General features: G+C 40.7%; 1 protein-coding gene across 2 annotated transcripts; it reads left to right on the top strand.

Annotated features, from left to right (window-relative positions):
- Positions 1-827: 827 nt before the first annotated feature.
- Positions 828-22,383, top strand: mapk9 (mitogen-activated protein kinase 9). 2 transcript variants are annotated; one of them, XM_008420132.3, is made up of 12 exons: positions 828-1,059; positions 11,727-11,873; positions 13,409-13,538; positions 13,802-13,860; positions 14,012-14,150; positions 14,753-14,918; positions 16,887-16,958; positions 18,912-19,094; positions 19,232-19,356; positions 19,434-19,497; positions 20,445-20,516; positions 20,644-22,383. In XM_008420132.3, the coding sequence occupies exons 2-12, from the start codon at positions 11,758-11,760 to the stop codon at positions 20,778-20,780; spliced, it is 1,263 nt and encodes a 420-aa protein (XP_008418354.1). In that variant the 5' UTR covers positions 828-1,059; positions 11,727-11,757; the 3' UTR covers positions 20,781-22,383. The 2 variants fall into 2 exon arrangements, with proteins under 2 accessions (XP_008418354.1, XP_008418355.1); XM_008420133.3 differs by lacking the exon at positions 16,887-16,958 and adding an exon at positions 15,138-15,209.
- The last annotated feature ends 447 nt before the right edge of the window (positions 22,384-22,830 follow it).

The raw sequence follows: 22,830 nt of genomic DNA, 5'->3' as shown, positions 1-22,830 counted from the left end.
GCAGACTAACATTAATCTTCAGGAAACCTATTGAAAACGTAACTTTTCTAAGATGGAAACCAATTTAAATTAATATTATATCATCAAGAAGCATGTAGACTGTACGTGTTACTGGATTATGTTTTTTTTTTTTTTAAGTATACATTTCAATTTATTCAAATTTTTAGTGTTGATCAAATCGTATAAAAATGTAATTGTATTAATTTGGTTTTATGGTTAAACAGAGTGAAAAGACAAAGGTGGAATAATGACGAGTACATTGCGTCTTGTGTACTACTGAGATATTCTTATTTTATGCTTTTTCTTATCCCTAACCAGTTTTCGATTCATTTAAATGCCTAAAGGATTTCCTTATTAATCCATATTAAAATTGTCTGATAAGTAGCCTGTGCTAGTGTATGAAATTATGAGTATGCTAAAATTGCATTATTTGCTACATTACAAAATATTTTTTACACACAAGTTGATCAAAAAATACACCCCAACTGGGAAATTTAGATTAAAGAGAATTATACCATAATGATATATAACAGTCAAAAAGGTTTACACAGAATTCTTAATGGGAAGTTCTGTCAGATGTTATTACGAGAGCATAATTCAGTAGATACGGCATCTTTCTTTACTTTGAATCCAGTGCCAGAAGCTGACGGCTAAGTCTGAGAAAACCAAAGTACAAGTCTACTATAGAACAGATCCAAAACGTGTAGAGATTAAAAACTAGGGTTTAATCTGTACCTTTTCATATTTCTGATAAAAATGCTAAACTTTCTCAACGAAGTTACTATTTTCCCTTTTTTTTGTGAACGTAAACTGTGCGGAATGACGTCACCCTCTTTCCTCGCTGCTCTGTCTCTTCTTGTTTCGGCTTCTCCGCGCTGCGCTGCCGCTGGAGTTAGCTCGGACCAGAGGTCTGTCTGTCTGCTTGTCAGTGGTGAGAGTCACGACTCTGGTTGTTTTAAACTTTTCCCCCCACTTCACCGTCGTTCTTAAAAGAGTGGGGAAGAGTTTGACTCACGTTTTGGATGCATGGGAGCTTCCTGGGAGCGGCGAAAGGAGAAGGTAGGTTTGACTGCTGCAGCTACCGCCTCCTGTCGTCGTCCCTCTCGGACTGTCAGGGCTTCCAGCTCAGCCCCGGCGGCCCGACTACCGCATTGCTGCCCATAGAATGGAGGCAGGCTGGTGGTTTAGGCCCCACCGACTGTGTGTCCGGTTAAACATTTGATTAATTCAGGTAGAGGTTATTTTGGTGCTTTCTTGTGTCAAAGCTGCGAATACCAGCGGTCCCCGGTGTCAAACTGCTTTATTGCTCGCATACCTCCGTGTTATATACCTCTGCTTTAACATCATGTCATCAATTCACTCGGTTCACAAATGGCCCATATGAGTTGCATTTCATTGGGCCTAACGTGCTCAGATCAACAAACATGCCCACAGCTGTTAACCACAAACACAGCTGTAGATGTGATGAACGCATGTACTATTTTCACCCTCTTCTAGTTCATTTGGTATGCCAGATACTTGTCAGCGACTGAGCCCGAGCTTGTATACACTGAATTTACCTGTCATGTGTAGAGGAATCACAGAAGCACCCCCTTCATCGCCAATTTCCCTTCATCCTTAATTGACATCTGAAGCAGCAGAGTCTTGGATGTAGATGTAGATGCTGTTTTATAACGCTGCTACATGACAATGAGACATACTTTTCAGGTCATGTTAATCTGATATGAGCTCACTGACTCCTTATCCACCTCTCTACTGAGAGCCACGTCAGACCCCAAAGCTGGGCTAGGCTCATGATGAGCTGGACAATAGCCACAATGAGTTACTGTGGAGGATGCTGATGATTATGTGAAGGTCACAGCTCTCTTCTGCTCTTTAACTGGTAAGATGAAAAAAGTATATATAGCCACAAAGTCACCATTATTAATACCAGCATGAGGTTCATGGTTACCTTGAAGGCAGAATACTCTGGTTTCACATTATCGCAGTTTATGTGCAGGAAAGCAGTGATTCCTTATATACTGCAGCTAAAATAATTGATTGGTAGTTAATAATAATGATATTAATTATTTCAATGGATAGACTTGAGCAAAAATGTGGAAATGAATTGATAACAAGACATGTTAGAATATTTTCATGGTCAGGTGAGATTCAGCTGTTTGGCCACAGTGACAAGAATATTTGGGATCAAGATGGATTTCTCAGACCAATGAATATTACACCAAGTGTCAAGCATAGTGGCAGTAGGGTCATGCTAACATGTTATGTTAAATTATTGACTTCATTTAGTAATTTAATTCACCATTGTGTACATTTTTTCTTCTGTAGCTGCTCTTTTTGACAAAGGAATGAGGTTTGTGGTGGCCTTCAGATTTTGACTACATTTGCAGCAGCAGCTTTGTCATGATGTAGTCACCACTGAGAGCTTGAAATGTGATCATGATTGATGCTGTGACTCATCCAACTTGCAGGGTGTCTTTAGTAGTCCAGGTTTTATCATGGGGACATCAGCTTTACGTCATACTAATCAAATCTTATTTAAATATGCACAAAAGTCTCAGGTTAAATTCAGATTTTAGACAATACTGAATCTAAATTGTTAGGTTCAGTATATATATATATATATATATGGCTGGACTCAAGGACAGCACAGAGGCTCTCATCCTGGCCGCCCAGGAACAGGCCCTAAACACCAGAGCAATAGAGGCTCAGATCTACCACACCAGACAAGACCCAAGGTGTAGGTTGTGCAAGGAGGCCCCTGAGACAGTCCAGCACATAATAGCAGGGTGCAAGATGCTGGCAGGGAAAGCGTACATGGAACGACATAACCAAGTGGCGGGCATAGTGTACAGGAACATCTGTGCAGAATATGGACTGGAAGCCCCGAGATCAAAGTGGGGAACACCCCCAAAAGTGGTGGAGAATGACCGAGCTAAGATCCTGTGGGACTTCCAGATCCAGACAGACAAGATGGTAATGGCGAACCAACCGGACATTGTGGTGGTGGATAAAGAACAGAGGAAAGCCGTTGTGGTGGATGTAGCAATACCAAGTGACTACAACATCAGGAAAAAGGAGCATGAGAAATTGGAGAAGTACCAGGGCCTCAGGGAGGAACTGGAAAAGACCTGGAAGGTGAAGACCACAGTGGTGCCTGTGGTCATCGGGGCCCTCGGGGCAGTCACCCCCAAACTGGAGCAGTGGCTCAAACAGATCCCAGGAACAACATCAGACATCTCAGTCCAGAAATGTGCAGTTCTAGGCACAGCCAAGATACTGCGCAGAACCCTCAAGCTCCCAGGCCTCTGGTAGAGGACCCGAGCTCAGAGGATGAAACAGACCACCCGCGGAGGGTGAGAAGGGAATATATATATATATATATATATATATATATATGCATTTTAGTGCTGGTTCTTCTAGATTTAAATAGCAAATACAATGTTGTAGTTGAGTGCTGTCAACTAGCATTTGGCTTTTCCTACTCATGCTATTATTTCATCAAGTACCTCAGCAGGCATGCTATATTGAGAGAGCTGAGAAAAATAAATCAGCCAGCCTTTCTCTGGGAGGAAACCTGGGGGAAATCCAGAAAAGACTAAACGAGTGAAGAGATCCCAGTGCCAAAAACCACCATGACAAATTCCTGACAGAGGAACACAGGCGGCTAAGTTATTTACAGCTCTCCTTTCAGGTGTAGGAAGGGAGCTAAATGGATGTGAGAAAGAATCCAAACAGCAAATGAAACAGAGAAGGAAAGATTTCTAAGAATCACTTTTGAAAAATGTCATGCAAAAAGTATAAAGGTAGAAAGTCTATAGGGTCAGGGTGTAGTTAATTTAGTCAAATAAAGGTTACCAAATGAGGAATGGCTCTTAGCAAACATCATTTGCTTCTGCAATCATCTTCAAATGCAACAAACATAAACAGGATTCACCCTAAATATTGATTTGGGCTCCACTTCAACTAGGGATGCTCGATATTAGAAAATCTTCCTTTTGGTAAAAGTTGGTTAGGCATTTAAGAAGTGTTTGCACTATTTTTACTTAATTATATTATCATGAGAATCAGCTATTCCTAAAATACTTGTTTATATATATATATATATATATATATATATTAGAGATGTGCCGATCAGGTTTTTTCCTGCCGATACCGATCACCCATGAGGGCCGATCACCGATACCGATCACATAATTATTTTATTTTATTTTTTTATCATAAACACTACCGGTTACATTATGTGGAAAAAGGAACCATGAATTCACCTTAATTTAGACAAAAACTTGTTTTTAATAACTTTTTCCAAGAAGAAAACTAAACAAAACAGGCATTCTGCAAATTGTACTGCTATCGGTAATGCTATCTTTAACAGACTGATAAGACACGAAGGCTCTGAAGAGGCTAAATAATGCAAAGAGCCAAAATAAAACCTCTCAACATTGCCAATGAAATTCAAGTATAAAACTTAACATTGAAAGGCAAATACAGGTTCCATTACAATAAACAATCCAGAGTTACTGAATGAAAACTTCCTGATAGCATGGCGGCTAGCTGATTACTGCTAGTTCTGATTGGCTGTTTCTGACAGAGCGGAGTAATTATGCAGAACAGGGAGGAGATCGATTATTTTTTTTAGAGATTATCTGTCTCATGTTAGGACAGCGAAAGTTTTAATACGTATGTAAAATGTATTTTTTTTTAGGTTAGATGCTGCAGCTTAAATATTTACTACCTGTAGGGCGTAGCAGCGGTTCAGCAGCGAGAGCAGAACCACATCGCAGCTCGAAGACTTAAATAATTTTGCGGGTTATTTGTTTCTGACCGTCATGCTAATCCGGGTGAGTGTTTGTAGCTGTGCGCTGCTTTACCTGCTATTTGATCCTCCATATGTCTTTTTACTGCAGTGAGCCTCGATGTAGCCAAACTCCGTCAAGTATGGCATTGTTTTTGTGCCATATTGGATTCGTTGTGTTGATGCATTTTGACGTGCTTCAATTTTCCGCCGCAACACTCAAACGTCCCTATAGACCAGTGGTTCTTAACCTTTTTTGTGGTACCGAACCCCCCAGTTTCATATGCGCATTCACCGAACCCTTCTTTTCACAGTGACGTCAGACAATGGCCGCCATAACTCGAAACGGTGTATCTTTACTTCCGATGTGATTTTGCCTCGGGAAACCTGACTGAAAAATTCACGGATACTCATTATCTTAAGGATATAATAAAAGGTAAGATTAATAATAACAGCATTTAAGTGTTAGATAGCTGTTATTACTCATTGTCAATCCACCATTCTCCGTATATAAAATAAACAGCCTCCGATCGGAGAGTAAACCAGCTAGCAGCAGCTTTAGCCACTGTTTGGAAATGTATACACCGCTGCCTGTCAGTGCTGTGTTGTTAAGTTTCACTAAAATCACATCTTCCAACACCGTTGTTTAGAAAAGCATTTTAAATATTGATTTAAGCGCTATTTGCCAAGTAATTTACATATTCTGATGTGATTCATAATTTCTCCATTTGTTTTGTTGTCCACCTTTCTCAACAGTAGCCGACCTAACAACCCACCATATCTGAGATGGTCTTGTTCCTCTGTCCATGGCTGGTTCAGTCAATCAGCTGTGGGACATCTGCTGCCTAGTCAAACTATCATGGGCCTCTTTATTTAAAAGGAGAAACCAGTACAGAGCTGCTAATGAGGCAATGAAGCTTCAAACTGTTTCACCACGTAGAGACCAAGCAGGCTGTGCTCAAGCAACACTTCGGATGTCATCTCCTCTCGTCACTCCCAGATGGGACCGTCTCGTTGCAGAGAAACAGGCTCAGGGCGCGAGTTAAAATTTTCACGAAAGTAAAATGTTCGTTTTTGTGGCGCATCTGTATCTTATTTTGACGGGATATGTAAACGTTACCATAGCGACCAGAGTCAGAGAGCCACACGGCAGAGGCAACACACCACACGAACCGGTCCCAGTCACGAACATCGCGATTCCAGAAGAAACTCCACAAAACTTCCGACATAGCATATGGGAATTTAGAATAACCGATGACGATGTAGAAGCAATAGTGATAGTCTGTGGACTCATTTTAAGAGATAAAAGACGTAACAAAAAGAAAAGGCGGTGGATAAAACACGACGGGAGCAGCAGCTCTATTTGCTGCACTGTGATTTGGAGGTGACTGTGTTTTTTCATAATTAACATTTTTAACTGAATAAACATAAACATATATAATAATGACCTTTACATATAATAAAGGTCATTATTATATATGTATAATAATGACCACATATCATCTCCAATATCCACCAGACTCAGCGCGATATGTCAGCTGTTTGGGATTCCCCTCTGTTCTTACGTCACCGCGCTTTCTGATTGGTTAACTGTTACATTCAACAGATTTTGTTCTCGTTCCCAGTCAGGGAAAACCCCACAGGCTGCGATAAAAAGACCAAGACAACCTTCTATATATTGGGTGTCTGACGGTAATGTGAAGTTAATGAGCTAATATAGATAGATAGCTCATCACATTTCTCCAATGAAACGTTAATATCTACATCTATCTAAAACAGCGTCTTCCTCCTCATGTCTTGATCGTAGCAGGAGTTTAACTTCTCAGGACGTGGTGGAGCAGCGGGTGTTTGACATAATTGTTGAGTTTTGGACTTGTGGCTCAGGTAATGTTGCTACTGAGCGAGTGGTGAAACTAGCGTTAGTGAGGAGAGTTTAATACGATCACGCATTTTACATGACGGGTGGCAACCCCAGTCTATACTAGAAACATCTGATTAAGATTAGAGCCTAAATACGTTCTATTTCCAAAACAGAGAGGCTACGTAATGTTAGCCAGCTAACAAATTACTATTGCTAGCCTAGAATATCAACTAATAGCTAGAAAAAACCAAAACACGTACCTTCGTAGTCAAACTGGTATCAATCAGCGAGGAATTTGTCCAGTTTAGATTATGTTGATGAAGAAAAATTGTTTGCAAATAGTGATATATCTTCAAATCATATTTGTGGCAGCAGCTTTAGAGTCCAGAAACAGCGTTAACTACACACACCGGAACTAAGGATATACCGTTTCGAGCCATAACGGAAGTTGTGTGACGTCATGTGAAAAGGGTCTATTCATTCAGTGCGTTATAGTTCCACATCGCTTAGGATTTGTTGCTGCGCGTTTGCGCAGTGTGAAGGAAAGAGGAGACCAGCTGCACAGGCAGGCTGCGAAATGAGATGCAGGTGATCGGTATCGGCAACAAGAACCAATGATCGCCGATCACCGATCATGCACTTTCTCACGAAAATCGACTAATTATGATCAGTGGCCGATCGATCGGCACACCTCTATTAAATACAGTTAGTGTGTGCAGTTTAGTGAGATTTAGTGAACAGCCAGCGACTCAGGAACAGCCAGCCATTCAGAACCAGCCAGCCATTCAGAACCAGCCAGCCGTTCAAAACCAGCCAGCCATTCAGAACCAGCAAGCCGTTCAGGACCAGCCAGCCGTTCAAGACCAGCCAGCCAGCCGTTCAGGACCAGCCAGCGACTCAGGAACAACCAGCCATTTAGAACCAGCCATCCGTTCACGACCAGCCAGCGACTCAGGAACAGCCAGCCATTCAGAACCAGCCATCCGTTCAAGACCAGCCAGCCATTCAGAACCAGCCAGCGACTCAGGAACAGCCAGCGTCTCAGGAACAGCCAGCAACTCAGGAACAGCCAGCTTCTCAGGAACAGCCAGCAACTCAGAAACAGCCAGCCATTCAGGACGAGCCTGCAACACAGGACGAGCCAGCGACTCAGAACCAGCCAGCCATTCAGGAACAGCCAGCCGTTCAGGACCAGCCAGCGACTCAGGATGAGCCAGCGACTCAGAACCAGCCAGACATTCAGAACCAGCCAGCCATTCAGGACCAGCCAGCCATTCAGGACCAGCCAGCGACTCAAGAAAAACCAGTAAGATCAAGGCAGCAGTTTTCCAGACTAACCTGAGGAATTATACGAGCCACGGTGGGACCCAGTACCTCAGTGTTCCTGACTGGTACATAGTCTTTAAAGTGGTATATGCCCAGTTACCTACTTTTCTCAGAACTGAACCTCATCCCTGGTTGCCCTCCTCTCCTGGTTCCCTTCGACTTAAGCAGAGCATTTTTCTGCCACAAAATCATGTTGTGCCTGTTTAACGTCTCAAGATCTTCACTACAAAAGGCAATCAGGCTCCTGAGAACGTTCAGTTCTTCACAAAGATTTTCCTGCTCTCCAGATTTCTCATCCAGGATCCTCTGTGCCGTCTTCAAATCTGCCAGAATCTCCTTGAGTTTTCTTTTGAGAGATTGTTGAGGGGTTTCTAAAAGACGCCCCTCATCTTTCGTATTTTCATATTCGCACTCCATGTTATCAAGTTCTGCACGAACCGACTCGTACTCCGCACGGAGTTCTCTGTTTCGACTTGCTGCCATATCATATTTTGCTTGCAGGTTTCTTTCCCAGCAAGCATTTTCACTTGACTTGGAGCGCTCGAGCTTACAACGAAGACATTCCACAATATGTTTTAATTCGCTATTTTCCTTCTCCAGTCTGTCCATGCTGTCATCAACTAATGTTTCTTTAAAAATGCTGGCAAGCTCACCCATCACATCTTCGTCTCTACCTTCTTCTCTAGAAATTTTTTTCGTTTGTTGCTCTAAAATCCAAGGATGTGAAATTGATTTTTGGTCTTCTGACATGTAGATCAAATGAATTGCTCTGTGGAACTTGGTATTAAAGGGTGATGTATCACAGTCATCAGTGATGTCATAGTGCATGAGTGACATCACTGGTTCATCAAAGCCACTAAAAGCCTGTTGTGTGTGGGTGTGTGTAGGTGTGTATTCTGTTTTTGATGCATTGTGGGAACCATTTTCCTGGCACATTGTGGGAACTCACTGTTCCCAAAGAAGAAATGGTGTTTTGGGGTTAGGGGTAAGGTTTAGGTCCAAGGTGTAAATTAAGTTTTGGTTGGGGTTAGGCTGTAGAAATGAATGGAAGTCAATGGAAAGTCTCCACAAAGACGGCGAAACAAACGTGTGTGTGTGCACCAGGTTTTCATATCCTTATGGGAACCTATTTCTGTCTACAATGTGGGGTTATGGGGACCATTGCACCATGTGGGGACATTTTCTTGGTCAAGTATAAAACTTAACATTAAAGGCAAATACAGGTTCCATTACAATAAACAATCCAGAGTTACTGAATGAAAACTTCCTGATAGCATGGCGGCTAGCTGATTACTGCTAGTTCTGAGTGGCTGTTTCTGACTGAGCGGAGTAATTATGCAGAACAGGGAGGAGATTGATTATTTTTTTAGAGATGTTTCATGTGTTTCATTTAGAGTTTCATGTTAGGACAGCGAAAGTTTTAATACGTATGTAAAATGTATTTTTTTAGGTTTGATGCTGCAGCTTAAAGCAGGGGTTCGGTGTGAGAGTCACTACCAGGTGGAGCAGAAGCGGCGCTCCGTCTGTGAAATATTACTACCTGTAGCGCGTAGCAGCGGTTCAACAGAGAGAGCAGAACCAGAGCAGAACTTACATCGCAGCTCGAAGACTTAAATAATTTTGCAGGTTATTTGCTTAGCTTTCTGACCGTCATGCTAATCCGGGTGAGTGTTTGTAGCTGTGCGCTGCTTTACCTGGTATCTGATCCACCATATGTTTTTTTACTGCAGTGAGCCTCGGTGTAGCCAAATTCCGTCAAGTATGGCATTGTTTTTATGTCGTATTAGCTTTGTTGTGTTGATGCATTTTGACGTGCTTCAATTTTCCGCCGCAACACGCAAACGTCCCCATTCACTCAGTGCGTTATAGTTCAACATCGCTTAGGATTTGTTGCTGCGCGTTTGCGCACTGTGAAGGAAAGAGGAGAACAGCTGCACAGGCAGGCTGCGAAATGAGATGCACTTTTTCACAAAAATCGGCCCGATTATGATCGGTGACCGATCGATCGGCACACCTCTAAAATATATATATATAAAACATATTTTTGGAGCGATTGAGTGTAGTTAATTTCCCACATCTCATGTGACCCAAATGGGGAAAGTAACTGTCCAGCCTCGTTAGGAACCACACCATGCTAGCTTCACAGCATGGTGTGAATTAAAGAGCAATAATGTTGCAGGGCTACATTATTAGACATGAACGCTGTAGCATATTTTTAGGAGAAAAGTGTGTCGCCAATCCAATGATCCTGTTTCAGCTGATGTGAAGATGACAATGAGAAATCAAAGTTGCATTAAAGAGACAGGAAATTCAAACCGGATTGTTGTTCAGATTAATTGAAAATGCCAACATGTCCAGAAAAAGAATTAAGAACTGCTAACAATGAACGATTGAGAAAGATTGCTGCCTCAAAGCCACAGAGGCCAACCAGACAGACATCACTGATGTGTGTTGTTTTATATCACAGGAGCTTATTATTTTTTATCTCTATTCCCAAACAAACTGTGCTCTTTTATTTATAAACACACTACTCTCTTTGTACAAATAATATATCCATGTTATGTTATCAAAGTGGCAATGTTAGTCAGGGCAATATATTTAAAAAAGCAGTATATTTCTGTATGAAAACAAACACTGGTAACAGGGTTTTAACACAGCCTGAATTTTTTAAAATTATTTTCTAGGTCTGGAATGGATAAGAGGGGAAAAAGAAAATGGCATAGAAAAATATCTGTGTATTTTCAGCCTTTATTTCCAATCATATCTGTTTAAATCTCATCCTTCCCTTTGTTTTGCTTGTTTGTGTCATCCTGTCTTTCCTTCCTTCTTTCTTTCTTCGTGGTATCTTTTCCTCCTTGCTCTTAGTTTCTGGGATCTCCAGGACATTTAAAGCATTTCCACTGTAGAAACATTGTGAAAATACTGTGAAACAAACGTAAAGAAGTCAAGACAGATTGCCTGAAAAGGCTCAGTATTTTTTGCAATTTTAAAAAATGTGTGTCATTACATCAAGTCTCCATAAGGTCTGCGCTGCTGATTCTGTGTGTGGATTTTATCTGAAGCGTCCAGACCAGCCAGTTGATGTCAAAGAGCTAAAAAAAAAAATCAAAAAATCCATCTCCATTTAACTTGTGGCTGTTTTTTTTAGGGAATGGCAAACAGCCGTGACTCGTTGCTGTTGCATAGCTACACGATAGTGTGTCTTTGCCCACATGCAGACACACGCAGAAATGACTGCCAAGAATAATACCCCTCCACTTCCTGCCCCAGGAATCAGCGCCATCACGGCTGTACATGTTAGAAACCCACAAACATGTTGTGTGTTTTCCTAACATGCATGTACTCCTGCTGCACAGCTTAACTGCCGTCAGATCACAAACATGTACAAGCCGACGGCTGCCTCTGCTAGTCGGTGTGCTCTGTCTGTTTGTTTAGCATGAGCGTGTCAGTCCGAATTTGAAGACGGCAACGAGAGCCTCAGGAACTATTCATCAAGCTTTCAGGCTTCTCTGTTGACCTTGATGTTCACATACAGTCACAGACCAAAACATTAGCAGCTTCGGCATCAGCATGTCTGCTCTGCTTCAGCTGTAAGATGATGAAAGAGAGCAGCAAGACATGACCGCTGGGTTTTAGACTCATCTGGAAAAGAAACAAGTAACCCGATCTCACGCTAACCGGCCTTTGCCTGTTCTCCATCCTCCTATTTGAGTGTTAATAATATGTTTTTGTGTGTGTGAACAGACTGTGCTGCTGGTCCTGACTTCTCAGCACGATGAGTGAGGCGGAGGGCCAGTTCTACAGTGTCCAGGTGGGCGACTCCACCTTCACTGTGCTCAAGCGCTACCAGCAGCTTCGTGCCATTGGCTCAGGGGCCCAAGGCATTGTCTGGTGAGATTCTGTTAGAGTTTGTTTGCTGGCTGTGAAAGTAGCTCAGTGCTGTAAATTTCCAGACTTTGTTCCTATTTCTTTCATAATCAGATTGTTTTTTGGTCATTTTGCAGTTATTACAGAGTCTTTAGGCTTTTTCCATCTATTCTTGATGGAACAAAAAGGTTTCTCACTCTTCAAAAGAATAAAGTTGGTGTTTACAGCCAAGACTTTCCTCATATGTTATGAATAGTTGCACCTCATTTTATAGAAAAATAGAGTTGATATCTTTGGAAAATGAAAGATTTTTTGGTTATCAAATGCATCTTGCAGGGATACCTGTGGACCAGACAGTTGAAGTTAAAGTGTAGAACAGCTCTGTGTCAGACCAAGATGATGCCAGTAGTAGGGATGAATTGATCAACTGTAGCTGATCTGCATTTCTGCTGTGCACAATCATTACTATTCATAGCACAGGAGATATAATACCATGTCTTTGAGAGAAAAGTCACCCTAAAATACATTTCAGTTTCATTTTAAAACAAACTATATTTTTACAGAGCTGTGTTAAACAACCTTTATTACCGGCGGCAAGCATACGTAACACCATTAAGCCATCATTTAATTTCTACATTTGCACTTTAGAAAAGTTTTTTTTCTATATTTTGTTTTAAAAAAAATACCTAAATCTAACTTTTACTTAAAAATGTTTACACTGCAACTTTCCATGTTTATAAAACAACTAGTATTTCTTTGTACTATTTGAGTTATTGTGTTGTAGAAACGATGTAGAATCTTTGCAGATACGATATGGGAATATGCTACAAACATGTTAACAGCAGCAGCAATTTGTCCAAAGTCAAGAGCCACAGGTTGCAGAGCAACTTTTCTGTAATATTTTCAGCTCTTCCTTTATTTGCTGAGGTTTTGCTCCCTATTGAAACATGCAGCCTCCATAGAAAGTATTTTTTTCTGAAAGCTTCTTACAGCTTTTGTGATTCCTCTAGGAACACTTTATTGTCAATTTACCACAAAAAAAGGTTGTTGTTACCGCAACAAGTTTCCGCTCAGAAAACCCCCCAGATTTTTAATTTAAATTTCTGACATTTCAGATTTTTTTTCCCCCTTAACTATAGTAATTATAAAGACTTTCAAATGACTAGCTTTAGAAAACTTTGGATGCATTTCTAATGATTCTCAAAGCCAGCCTAGATAGAAGTGCTATAATTTATAAACTTGACCTGTTCTCTACATCTTAATGGATGTATAATATTACATTATTAATACGGTCAAAAACAATTTTACCTGGTTCGGTACTCAGCTTGAACACGTCTTCTGTGTAATCCTATATTGGATTGTTACCTGTGACCTTGCCATTGTTTGGAGGGCTACACACGGATCTCTCTTGTTTAAAATGAGAGAAACTCAGTGAAAATGTAACTTGGCTGTTTCTTTTCTTTCTACCTTGAGGCGAGGAAGCGCTTTTCTCAGTAAGAGTCACATATGTGCTTCTAACCTTTTTTTTCTCTTTCATTTTTCATGAAATGTGTGACTAGCTCTGCTCTGGATACAGTCCTCGGTATACCAGTGGCTGTGAAGAAGCTCTGTCGGCCTTTTCAGAACCAGACCCATGCAAAGCGGGCCTACAGGGAACTGGTGCTGCTGAAATGTGTCAACCACAAAAATGTAAGATTTAACGCAAGGCAACAGAACGTTATTTTTGACATAAAGATGCAAATAAGCTTCAATAAATATGTGATTTAATTAGTTATGCAGCAGGATAAAGCTGCTGTAAGATCAAATAATTCTTTGGAAGAAACTTTGGAAGTCGCTGCATAAACTACTTTTAAAAAATGAGCAGACCTGAGAGGAGAAAAGAGTGAGCTCTGTGCAGTGAAGTGGATGGGAGAGTAACAGAGTGAACTAATGGCCTGTTTTTGTGCTCGCAGATCATCCGTCTGATCAATGTTTTCACGCCTCAGAAGTCTCTGGAGGAGTTCCAGGATCTGTGAGTGACAGCGGAGGCTTCTTTAGAGCTTAGTCCGAATATTTTATCCAAATTTCTTTTTCTGTCCATTGTTTTTTTTTTTTCCTTCAATTTCTTGGTTTGATTTTCTAATAAAGCTTCGCTTGCGTCCTTCACGTCTCCTCTCCTTTAGTTACCTGGTGATGGAGCTGATGGATGCCAGCTTATGTCAGGTGATTCACATGGACCTGGACCACGAGAGGATGTCCTACCTGCTCTATCAGATCCTTTGTGGCATCAGGCACCTGCACTCAGCTGGGATCATCCACAGAGTAAGTCCATGTGTTTGTGCTTTGACCTGAATCTACACAGAACATGGTGCATTGTACTTCCCTCTCTTTTGTTTTAAGTATTAAGAAAAAATGTAGAGATGCCTGAATGCAAAAAAAATCATCTAGTTTAACTTCTGGATACTTCAGTATACAAAGGAGTTTATGGTCAACTCGGTTATTTCAAGATTCCCTGATCCTCTGGGTACCAAGGCCAAATCGTGAGCCCTCCGCCACCTTGCTTGTCTTATGACATTCATTTTTATGTTTTATGGCTCATTCAGAGGCAGCTTTGTAGGCTCCACTGCCATATTTTGAATTATTAGAGTTGCTGACTTTCAAACAAGCCGTACTTGTTCTGTCTTGTCTTGATTTTTCACCTTTAACCCACTGACTGAAGCCTGTAGAGCCTGAGATGGAGCGCCCGAGTTTCTTAAAAAAATTTTTTTGAGCATTTCACTGCCTACACTGTCTTTGGGTGAAATCACTGAGATGTAAACCCTGAGGAGCTTTACCTAACATCTCTTGACAGTTTTTTTTCCAGTGAATGTATTTTTTTTGTTTGTTTTTTTTCTGTAAAATACTTTTGTTGTCTTCCTCTGCAGGATCTGAAGCCCAGCAACATTGTTGTGAAGTCTGATTGCACTCTGAAAATCCTTGACTTTGGTCTCGCACGGACGGCTTGCACAAACTTCATGATGACCCCCTACGTAGTAACCCGATACTACCGCGCCCCGGAGGTCATCCTGGGCATGAAGTATAAGGAGAACGGTGAGGAAAAAAATACCCAGCAGATTTTCACAGAAATTAATCCTTCTCAAACAGGAACATAAATAAATCTTTATAGTTTACAAATTTCTGCTTTACAATTGAAAACAATTTCAACTTGTCTGTTCTTGTTGATCCAGTTATGCTGTTAGTTTTTCTGTGTGGTAATTTTAGCCATTCGATGTCATTGAATGCTTTCAATCTGCAACTACTCTGCTTCAGTGGACCTGTGGTCAGTTGGCTGCATAATGGCTGAAATGATCTGTCATAAAGTCCTCTTTCCTGGAAAGGACTGTATCCTTCCTTGTTACTCCAAGAAAACCTTCGTTTAAATGTTTCTGATGCTTTTATTCCGTTTTATTTTTCTTTGTTATCTTTATCCCAGAAAGACTCTTTTTGGATTCTTTCAGAAATACTTTAGATATATATTTTGTACCTAGTAGTTTGGTCAGTCACATAATTTTTAAACACTAAGACTGTCTTACATCTCCTTGCCCTGGCAGTTGCCAAGGAGATGAATAATAAAAGTGACTCTGCAGGCCTTCTTGGTGTTACCATTTCATGCAATACAAACGCCTATCTAAACCATCTCAGATTTACACTACATGTGTCGTTGCTGCACATTACACCGGTGGAGCCGAGTTGCTCCTCACCGCCCAGAATTAGAGCCCTGACATCGGTGCGTCAGAAAACCCCAGCAGCCTCCGTGGCATTGCTTATAAACATGTAACTGAACACAATGTGTCACTTTAACATGGACGAGGTTCCCCTCGTGTTTGACAATTTCTAAATAAATGCGACTTGTAGTGCATTGAGTTTATTCTTATTATTATTATTTTAAATCGCCATGTAAGCAATACCATCTTAATTATTGTCCTGCCTAATCCAGAATGTCACCTGGAAATTTTTTTTGGCTCCTTTCTTTTCTCACACTGGGGAATTTTTTTAACTGACTGCTAGAAAATCTTTTTTTTTTTCAGTGAAATATTGTAAAGATTTTATAAATGCTGTGTGTCTGTATGGTTCCACTTCTTAACACTTAGTGTGTACCCGTTTGCACCTTTGGGGATGTGTGCATGAGCAGCTGATGAAAACAGGGCTCTCTTAAAGTCGGTCAGTCGAGCAAAAGGACATGTAAACATCGCAATTGTGCTTTAAGAGCAATGCACACAAAGTAAACGCCTTTTAGATAGATCTGTTTATTTGTTAGATAGTCATACCTTATGTCAAACATCACTGCCTATTTGTTGCTGTGTTATATAACTCAGTCATGCTCTCAGAGGTATTGATGCACACACTCAGAGTGAGAGGGGTTGTCCCTCCCACCCCACATTCTGTTAAGATGCATACAATCTTAAAAAATATATATGTATATATCCCTAGTGTACTCTGTGCAAAGTTTACTTTTATGATTCATGAGATATTTGTGAAGAATCGACTCGGAATTATGTGCAGAGCTCTGGAGATTTTATCAGAGGGAGAGGGAGCTTTCAGCTTGAGGGAAAGTGAACCGGAGGAAACAGTAAATGGCCATTTGCCACTTCTTAACGCTCCCGAGCAAACAGGCAACTCAAGAGAGCGAGGGGAAAAGACAAACGCCATCCTCCTCTATTAAAAACACACACACACACTCACTCGCACAGGCACATGCAAAGAGAAAGCGAGGGAGAGAGCAACAGCTGTGTAAACTGATAAGCGTAGGCGAGAAAAAGGCCTGGGAGGCTGCAGCCAGTTTGAAGTCAGACTGAAGATGTGCACCGCATGAAGAAATCAGCAGAACATTTCTCTGAAAACAATGAGGCGTGGTGTTTCTGCATCAGTCAGAGCAAACCATACGTCTGTGGTTCATCTGTACAGCCTTACTGTGACGTGTTGCTGTGTATTTGTTTTTTTTGTTTTTTTCGTTTCAGTGTAATCGTTTTTGTATGTGGAATTTTGTGTGTCACATTTGTGTGTGTTTTCTGTTCCCAGTGGACATCTGGTCAGTGGGGTGCATCATGGGAGAGATGGTAAAAGGCAGCGTCATCTTCCAGGGCACCGATCGTATCCTTCACTCTTCTCATTGTCTCTGTGCCATCTGCTGTCTTACATTCAGAGCGTTCTGTCTTGTAGTCCTTCAAACACATTAAGATGTTTTCTGTTATTGTCATAGATATTCATTTCATTTTAAAGCATCTCTAAGTCCTGAAAAGCGCCATGCAAGTCTGATGTTGTGGATCTTTATATTTGCAGATTTAAACACACTTTTTAGAGCAGATCTGGGTTTAAGCTAAGATTTTATGTGTTCATGCCAATGTTTATTAGTCAGACAATTTCTGGTTCAGACGTCTGCAGTCGCCCCAGTTGTCAGATGGAATCAGACTGAAACAATTCACATCATTAGCATTTATAGTGTTTGTCTCTCTGTTTCTAATTATCGCCTCTCACTTACCAGGGACTGCGTTGTAGGCGAGTAGCTTTGAAAGGATGCAAGGCAACAAGTGTGATACAAGGTTATATCGCTTTTCATTCTGCAAGATAATTGCCTGCCTTCGCTTGTATTTGTGTTCTGTTGGGGGACCAAAAACCGAAAAATGTCAAGATCCACTTGATGAATTTGAGCCTCCCGCCCAGCCCGTTTCTCTAACACGGAGAGCTAGATGGATTCTCCACTCCTTGATATTTATCAGTTATTTAAGTACAGATGCCTACATTGACACTTGATGTAGCGCTGCACCACATCGCCAGCAATAAACTAAAATGATAAGATGGTGAATCCATTTTTTTCTTCACTTATTTTAAGAACTATTCTGGTCTTTTAATTTGTTTAATGAACGTTTTTATGGCTGTAGTGGCTTTTATTCAGTAGTAGCCGGACAGGAAAAGGGCAGAGAGACAGAAATTAGCCTGAGAATCAAACCAGGGACTTTAGCGTCTTCACGTAAAGTATCTGCTCTACCACTGATTCGGTCAGATGGCACCACACTAAAAAATTATTTTAATATGAAAAGAATATTAAAGTATTTGACTGGATGCTTTTTAAAACCACTTTTTGTTGCAATCACAGCTGCAGGTCTTTGGGAGTACGGTCATTATTAGCTTTGCATAACAATATAATAGAGTTTTTGTTGTTGTTTTTTACATATTCTTAGTTGTGCCAAATTGGCAATAACTGGGAATGAAAACTTTTTACAGAGTTTTAAGACCTGGACTTCTGCTAGGTCATTCCAGCACACAATTTGCTTTTGCTCCACACCGTTCCGCTGTAGCACTATCTGTATGTATCTGTATCTTTAGTGTTGTCGTCCTGCTGGGGTCTCAAAGCTTTTAGTTGCCTTGAATGTTTTTTTTTTTTTCAGTGTTGTCCTGTGTTTACATCCATCTCTCCATCAACACTGACCAGCTCCTTGTCCCACAGAATGATGCTGCCTCTACTGTACTTAATGATAGGGGTTGGTTTCACAGTGTTTGTAGAGACACACTGAGTATTTATTAATCAGGTGGTTTATAAAGCAGTTGGTTGCACTAGAGTTGTTTAGGGGTACCAAAATATTCAATTGGGTTATATACAAATGTATTGATTACATTAGATCCATGTAAATGGATCCGTGTGTGTCTCCGTTTTCAATAATTACACAATCAATCAATCAACAGATTTGTGTTGATCTATCACATAAAATGTCAATATTGAACGGTGTGTCTAAATGATGACACGTAAAAAAGTTCAGTTGCTGTGAATACTTTTGCAAGACACTGTAAAGGTTATGATTCCTAATTAAGTTTTTTGTTCATATTACATTTATTGACACTTTTAGCCTTTTTAGTTTGCGCCAAACCACTTTATAGCCCACTAAAATCTTGGCACGGATTTCTTGTTTTACACTCTTTGTTTAAATTCTCAGGACTTGACTGTCTCCTCATGAGGGCTTCACGTGATTTTTGCTCGTTCTTTTTCACTTTTATTTATAATTGTACTGTACATGCCTACAATGTTCCATAACAAATGGCTTTGTCCAGACATCGACCAGTGGAATAAAGTGATTGAGATTCTGGGTACGCCCAGCGTCGAGTTTATGAACCGACTGATGGAGACCGTAAGGAACTATGTGATGAACAAGCCGCAGTATCCAGGCGTCAGCTTCACAGAGCTGTTCCCGGATTGGGCTTTTCCTTCTGAATCTGAACAAGACAAAGTGAAAAGTAAGAGCTTCAGGCACTTAAACAAAACCAATGCTTTGCATGAATGCTGGCCTGGGAATCGAAAGTGACCCGATTTTTAGGTTAAGATGAAGAGATGTTACAGACACGGTAATGCTTGTCCTGTTTCGCCTAAGCAGCTGTTCAAGCTCGGGATCTGCTCTCCAAAATGCTGGTCATTGATCCGGAATGCCGCATCTCGGTGGAGGAAGCCCTTCATCACCCCTACATCCACGTGTGGTACGACCCCGCAGAGGCGGACGCGGTGAGGAAACTGGCGGTAGACTTTCTGAGCACAGGAATGCGATTACTCTCATGGATCTGTTTCCTTTTGTGTCTCAGCCTCCTCCTCAGATTTCAGATAAGCAGCTGGAAGAGAGAGAGCACAGCATCGAGCAGTGGAAAGGTAGAACACCGCCCTCTCGGGGCACAAAACAGCATTACCTCTTGTTCAATTGTTTCCAGGGTTTCTGAAGTCTCCAAGTCTGGAACTGGGAAATGTGTTTTGCAGAAATGACGAAGACAGTGGAGTATAAAATTATTTGTATTTTAAGATCCTTTGTTTGCATGATGAGTATGTAAAGCTTAAAAAAAATAAGCTGCTTTTAACAACCTGCCTCTTATGCAGTTTTTTTTTTCATTATATGTTGCAAATGAACTACTAGAATCATCCGTTCATCAGTCCATTCATACCTCATTCAATCTCTCCACTTATGTGTTGATCCATTGATCTATCCCTTCATCCCTGTGTTAATTAGTTTTTTCATCTATCCATCTTTGCGTCAGTTTATCTGCCTTTCCATCCGTCCATTCGTCATCTAGCCTTCCATCTGTCTTTATCTCCATCTGTCTCTCCGTCTCTTCCTCCATTAGTGTGTACCTCCATATATCCAGTCCTTAATCTGCCAACATATCCATCTGTTCCTCCTTTCTTACATTTTTTGTTTTTTACAGGCATTACATTTGAACCCTGAAGCAGAAAAATAACCTCTGAAATCTAGAAATTTGAAATCTGGATCTTATGGCACAGGAAACTACATGTCTTATAATATTTTGATCATTCCTTTTGAAGGAACACACACATATATACCAATTTTCTCATGATATATTCTGATTGTAATCATTTGCATGGATGTCCTGCTAGGAAAAGAGACTGGATGAAAATATCAAACAAGCTGTTAATTTTGTGCGGCGCCTTTGGAAACGTAAAAACTTAAAAAAAGCTTTTTATGTTTTTGTGCGGTTTACTATTATTAGAAATACAGACGTAACATTTATTTACCTGCAGCTTCACAAATCTTAACAGAAAGTCCCGAAATTACATTTGACCTTATTTTTTCTATTTCTGCTCAGAACTTATTTATGAAGAAGTGATGGACTGGGAGGAGAGGAACAAGAACGGTCTAATGAAAGAAGACTGCTCAGGTTGGTTCACATCATTGTTTCTGTCTTAAAGTGGATGGAGGTGTGCTGGAATGAGCTGCTGCCGTATGTGTTTCACCTGGAGGGTTTTAACCACCGTCCTGCTTCTGTCTCACGTGTCACGTCTCAGATGTGGCGTCCAGTTCCGCTTCCCAGTCGTCCTCGGCCAACGACATTTCGTCCATGTCCACAGAGCACACGCTGGCGTCGGACACAGACAGCAGCAGCATCGACACGCTGACGGGGCCGCTCGACGAGAGTCAGTGAACGCCTCAGTTGTCCACAGCTGTCAGCTCCCTCCCCTCCCCAAGTCGTCCCACTCAACTAAAATACTGAAACGATCCATCTGCCTCTGTTTAGGTTTGATCCCGTCTAACTTGTGTTTCTGTTCTTTTCTCTCAGTGAAGCAATTTTTTTTTTTTGTTGGTTTCCCATTTGTGATCAGGTGGATCTTATTTGCGACTGTTGCCTGGAGGTCAGAGTTATGCTTGTGTAAAACAAAAAAAAAAGAAAAACATTCACTCACATTCACTTTTTTGGTGAATGTTTAACTTGATCATCTATAAAGTTTGTGGTGTAGGTGGGGAATTAGAGGTTTGCTTTGTATGCCTGTGTTTTAATAGTTTTTATTTTTTTAGAAAACGTCATTATCGTCATCTAATGGGAGCAGACACGGACTAAACAGCCGTTCGCCGCTCTGTTGTTGCATGTTACGCCAAAAAGAACAAAAAGCTTCTCAACCATCTCAAGTTCCTCCGATGGTTCAATGCTGATCTTACGAATTCGAACCCTTAGCACGCTGAAAGTATTGCGGATGTCCACGGTGGTGCTATCTGCGCTGAAACGGTTTTGTTTTTGTTTTGTTTATCATGAACTGGCACGTGTGATGTGGATTTTGAGCTTTTTACTCCAGACAGCTGTAGTTTCAGTATTACAATTTTGTTTCCTCAGTTGTTGTACTGTATGTAGAGCAAAAATCACCCAGTTCAATTCAAGGTACTGATGATAAATGTGTATAAGCAGATCATAATCCTATAAATCTGAAAGAGGCATAGTGATACATGTATTTATATATATATTTTTTTTTGTTCTTGCAAAATTTTGCACACAAGCCACATTATAGCCCGTTAAAAAAAAAAAAACATTTAAAAGGCAAATAAAAGCATGGGCTGCTCTTTTTCTGAAGCATTCCTTTAGCACCGGGAGAGTCACCAAATTAGTCATGAAGCCAGAAAACATGTAGGATCCACATAAAGGCAGCACAAAATGAAGATGTTTACCTTGCATGAAGGCATCACACCTTCAGGATACTGTGGGTCTGAGAGAAATCCATCCGGACCCGTGTTTTATCACGATGCATATTGTTCCGACGGAGTATTGTTTGCTTTGTGTTTTCTTTTTTATCATTATTTTTAAGCCTGTATGTGTGATGTACAAGTTGTACAGTGCTGTCCTTATTTCCTATGAATCATCCCTTAAGACAGCAGTTGCCCCATTTGCAGAGGACGAGTCGGTGGGAGAAGTTTGCCCAGCAACAAGGGCCTGTTTAAGAGACTGTGGAGAGCTGCAACTCAAAGAAGAGCCTTTTACATGAACTGCAGAGCTGCTTTTTGCCTAAACGATTGCACATTGTGTTGAATAATCAGAATTATGACACTACAGAGCCACTGAGGACTTAAGCACCACATTGTACACCGACATGGTTTTTATTCTTTCTGTCATGCCTTAAACAACCTGACGAGTGGCCAACTCATTCTGTAATTCCTTAGCTCTTCGCTGAGCTATCTGAGATGTGCGACTGCAATGACCACGATATCACTTGGCCAACATCTTTACCCAAACTCAAAACTAATAAAGTGGACATCAGTGATTCTTTGTGTTGGTTGTGACGTTCTTTCTCATCACAGCAAATGCAAATGTGAAACTGTATGTTAGATTCTTTACACTAGAGTTGAATTTCTAGTGTTTGTTTGTTTAATAATTCTTTCTTACAACTAATAGAAAACCTAACTTCCGTTTCACAAAATACTTAATTACAATAAGACAGGAAATAAGTTTAAATTTAGAAATGTCAGTCCAATGTGCTTTACAGCGTCTCGATAATCCTTATCTCAACAGTTTCTCTCCTGCATTTCTCCAAGTGAAATGCAGCATTTTGCAAGTGTTTCTTTTTCTCTTAAGCTTACGTAAAATTGTTCTTCAGTTCACTCACTGTAGTTTTTATTTCTTTTGAATGAGATTGTTTCACAGTCCCTTTCAACCATTAGGTTAAAGTTTTTCCACACTTTGTTCCTCCACTCAACTTTCTTAATATACT

This window comes from Poecilia reticulata, chromosome 10, assembly GCF_904066995.2.
Source record: "Poecilia reticulata chromosome 10, P_reticulata-male-v2, whole genome shotgun sequence".
In the NCBI taxonomy this organism is placed as follows: Eukaryota; Metazoa; Chordata; class Actinopteri; order Cyprinodontiformes; family Poeciliidae; genus Poecilia; species Poecilia reticulata.
Note: the sequence above shows the minus strand (reverse complement) of the source record. Positions and strands in the feature narration are given on the sequence as shown.

Coding starts and splice junctions, on each gene's coding strand:
- mapk9 (XM_008420132.3), top strand. CDS start 11,758: ATGAGTGAGGCGGAGGGCCAGTTCTACAGTGTCCAGGTGGGCGACTCC. Junction 13,539..13,801: donor AATGTGTCAACCACAAAAAT/GTAAGATTTAAC, acceptor TTGTGCTCGCAG/ATCATCCGTCTGATCAATGT. Junction 14,919..16,886: donor CATGAAGTATAAGGAGAACG/GTGAGGAAAAAA, acceptor TTCTGTTCCCAG/TGGACATCTGGTCAGTGGGG.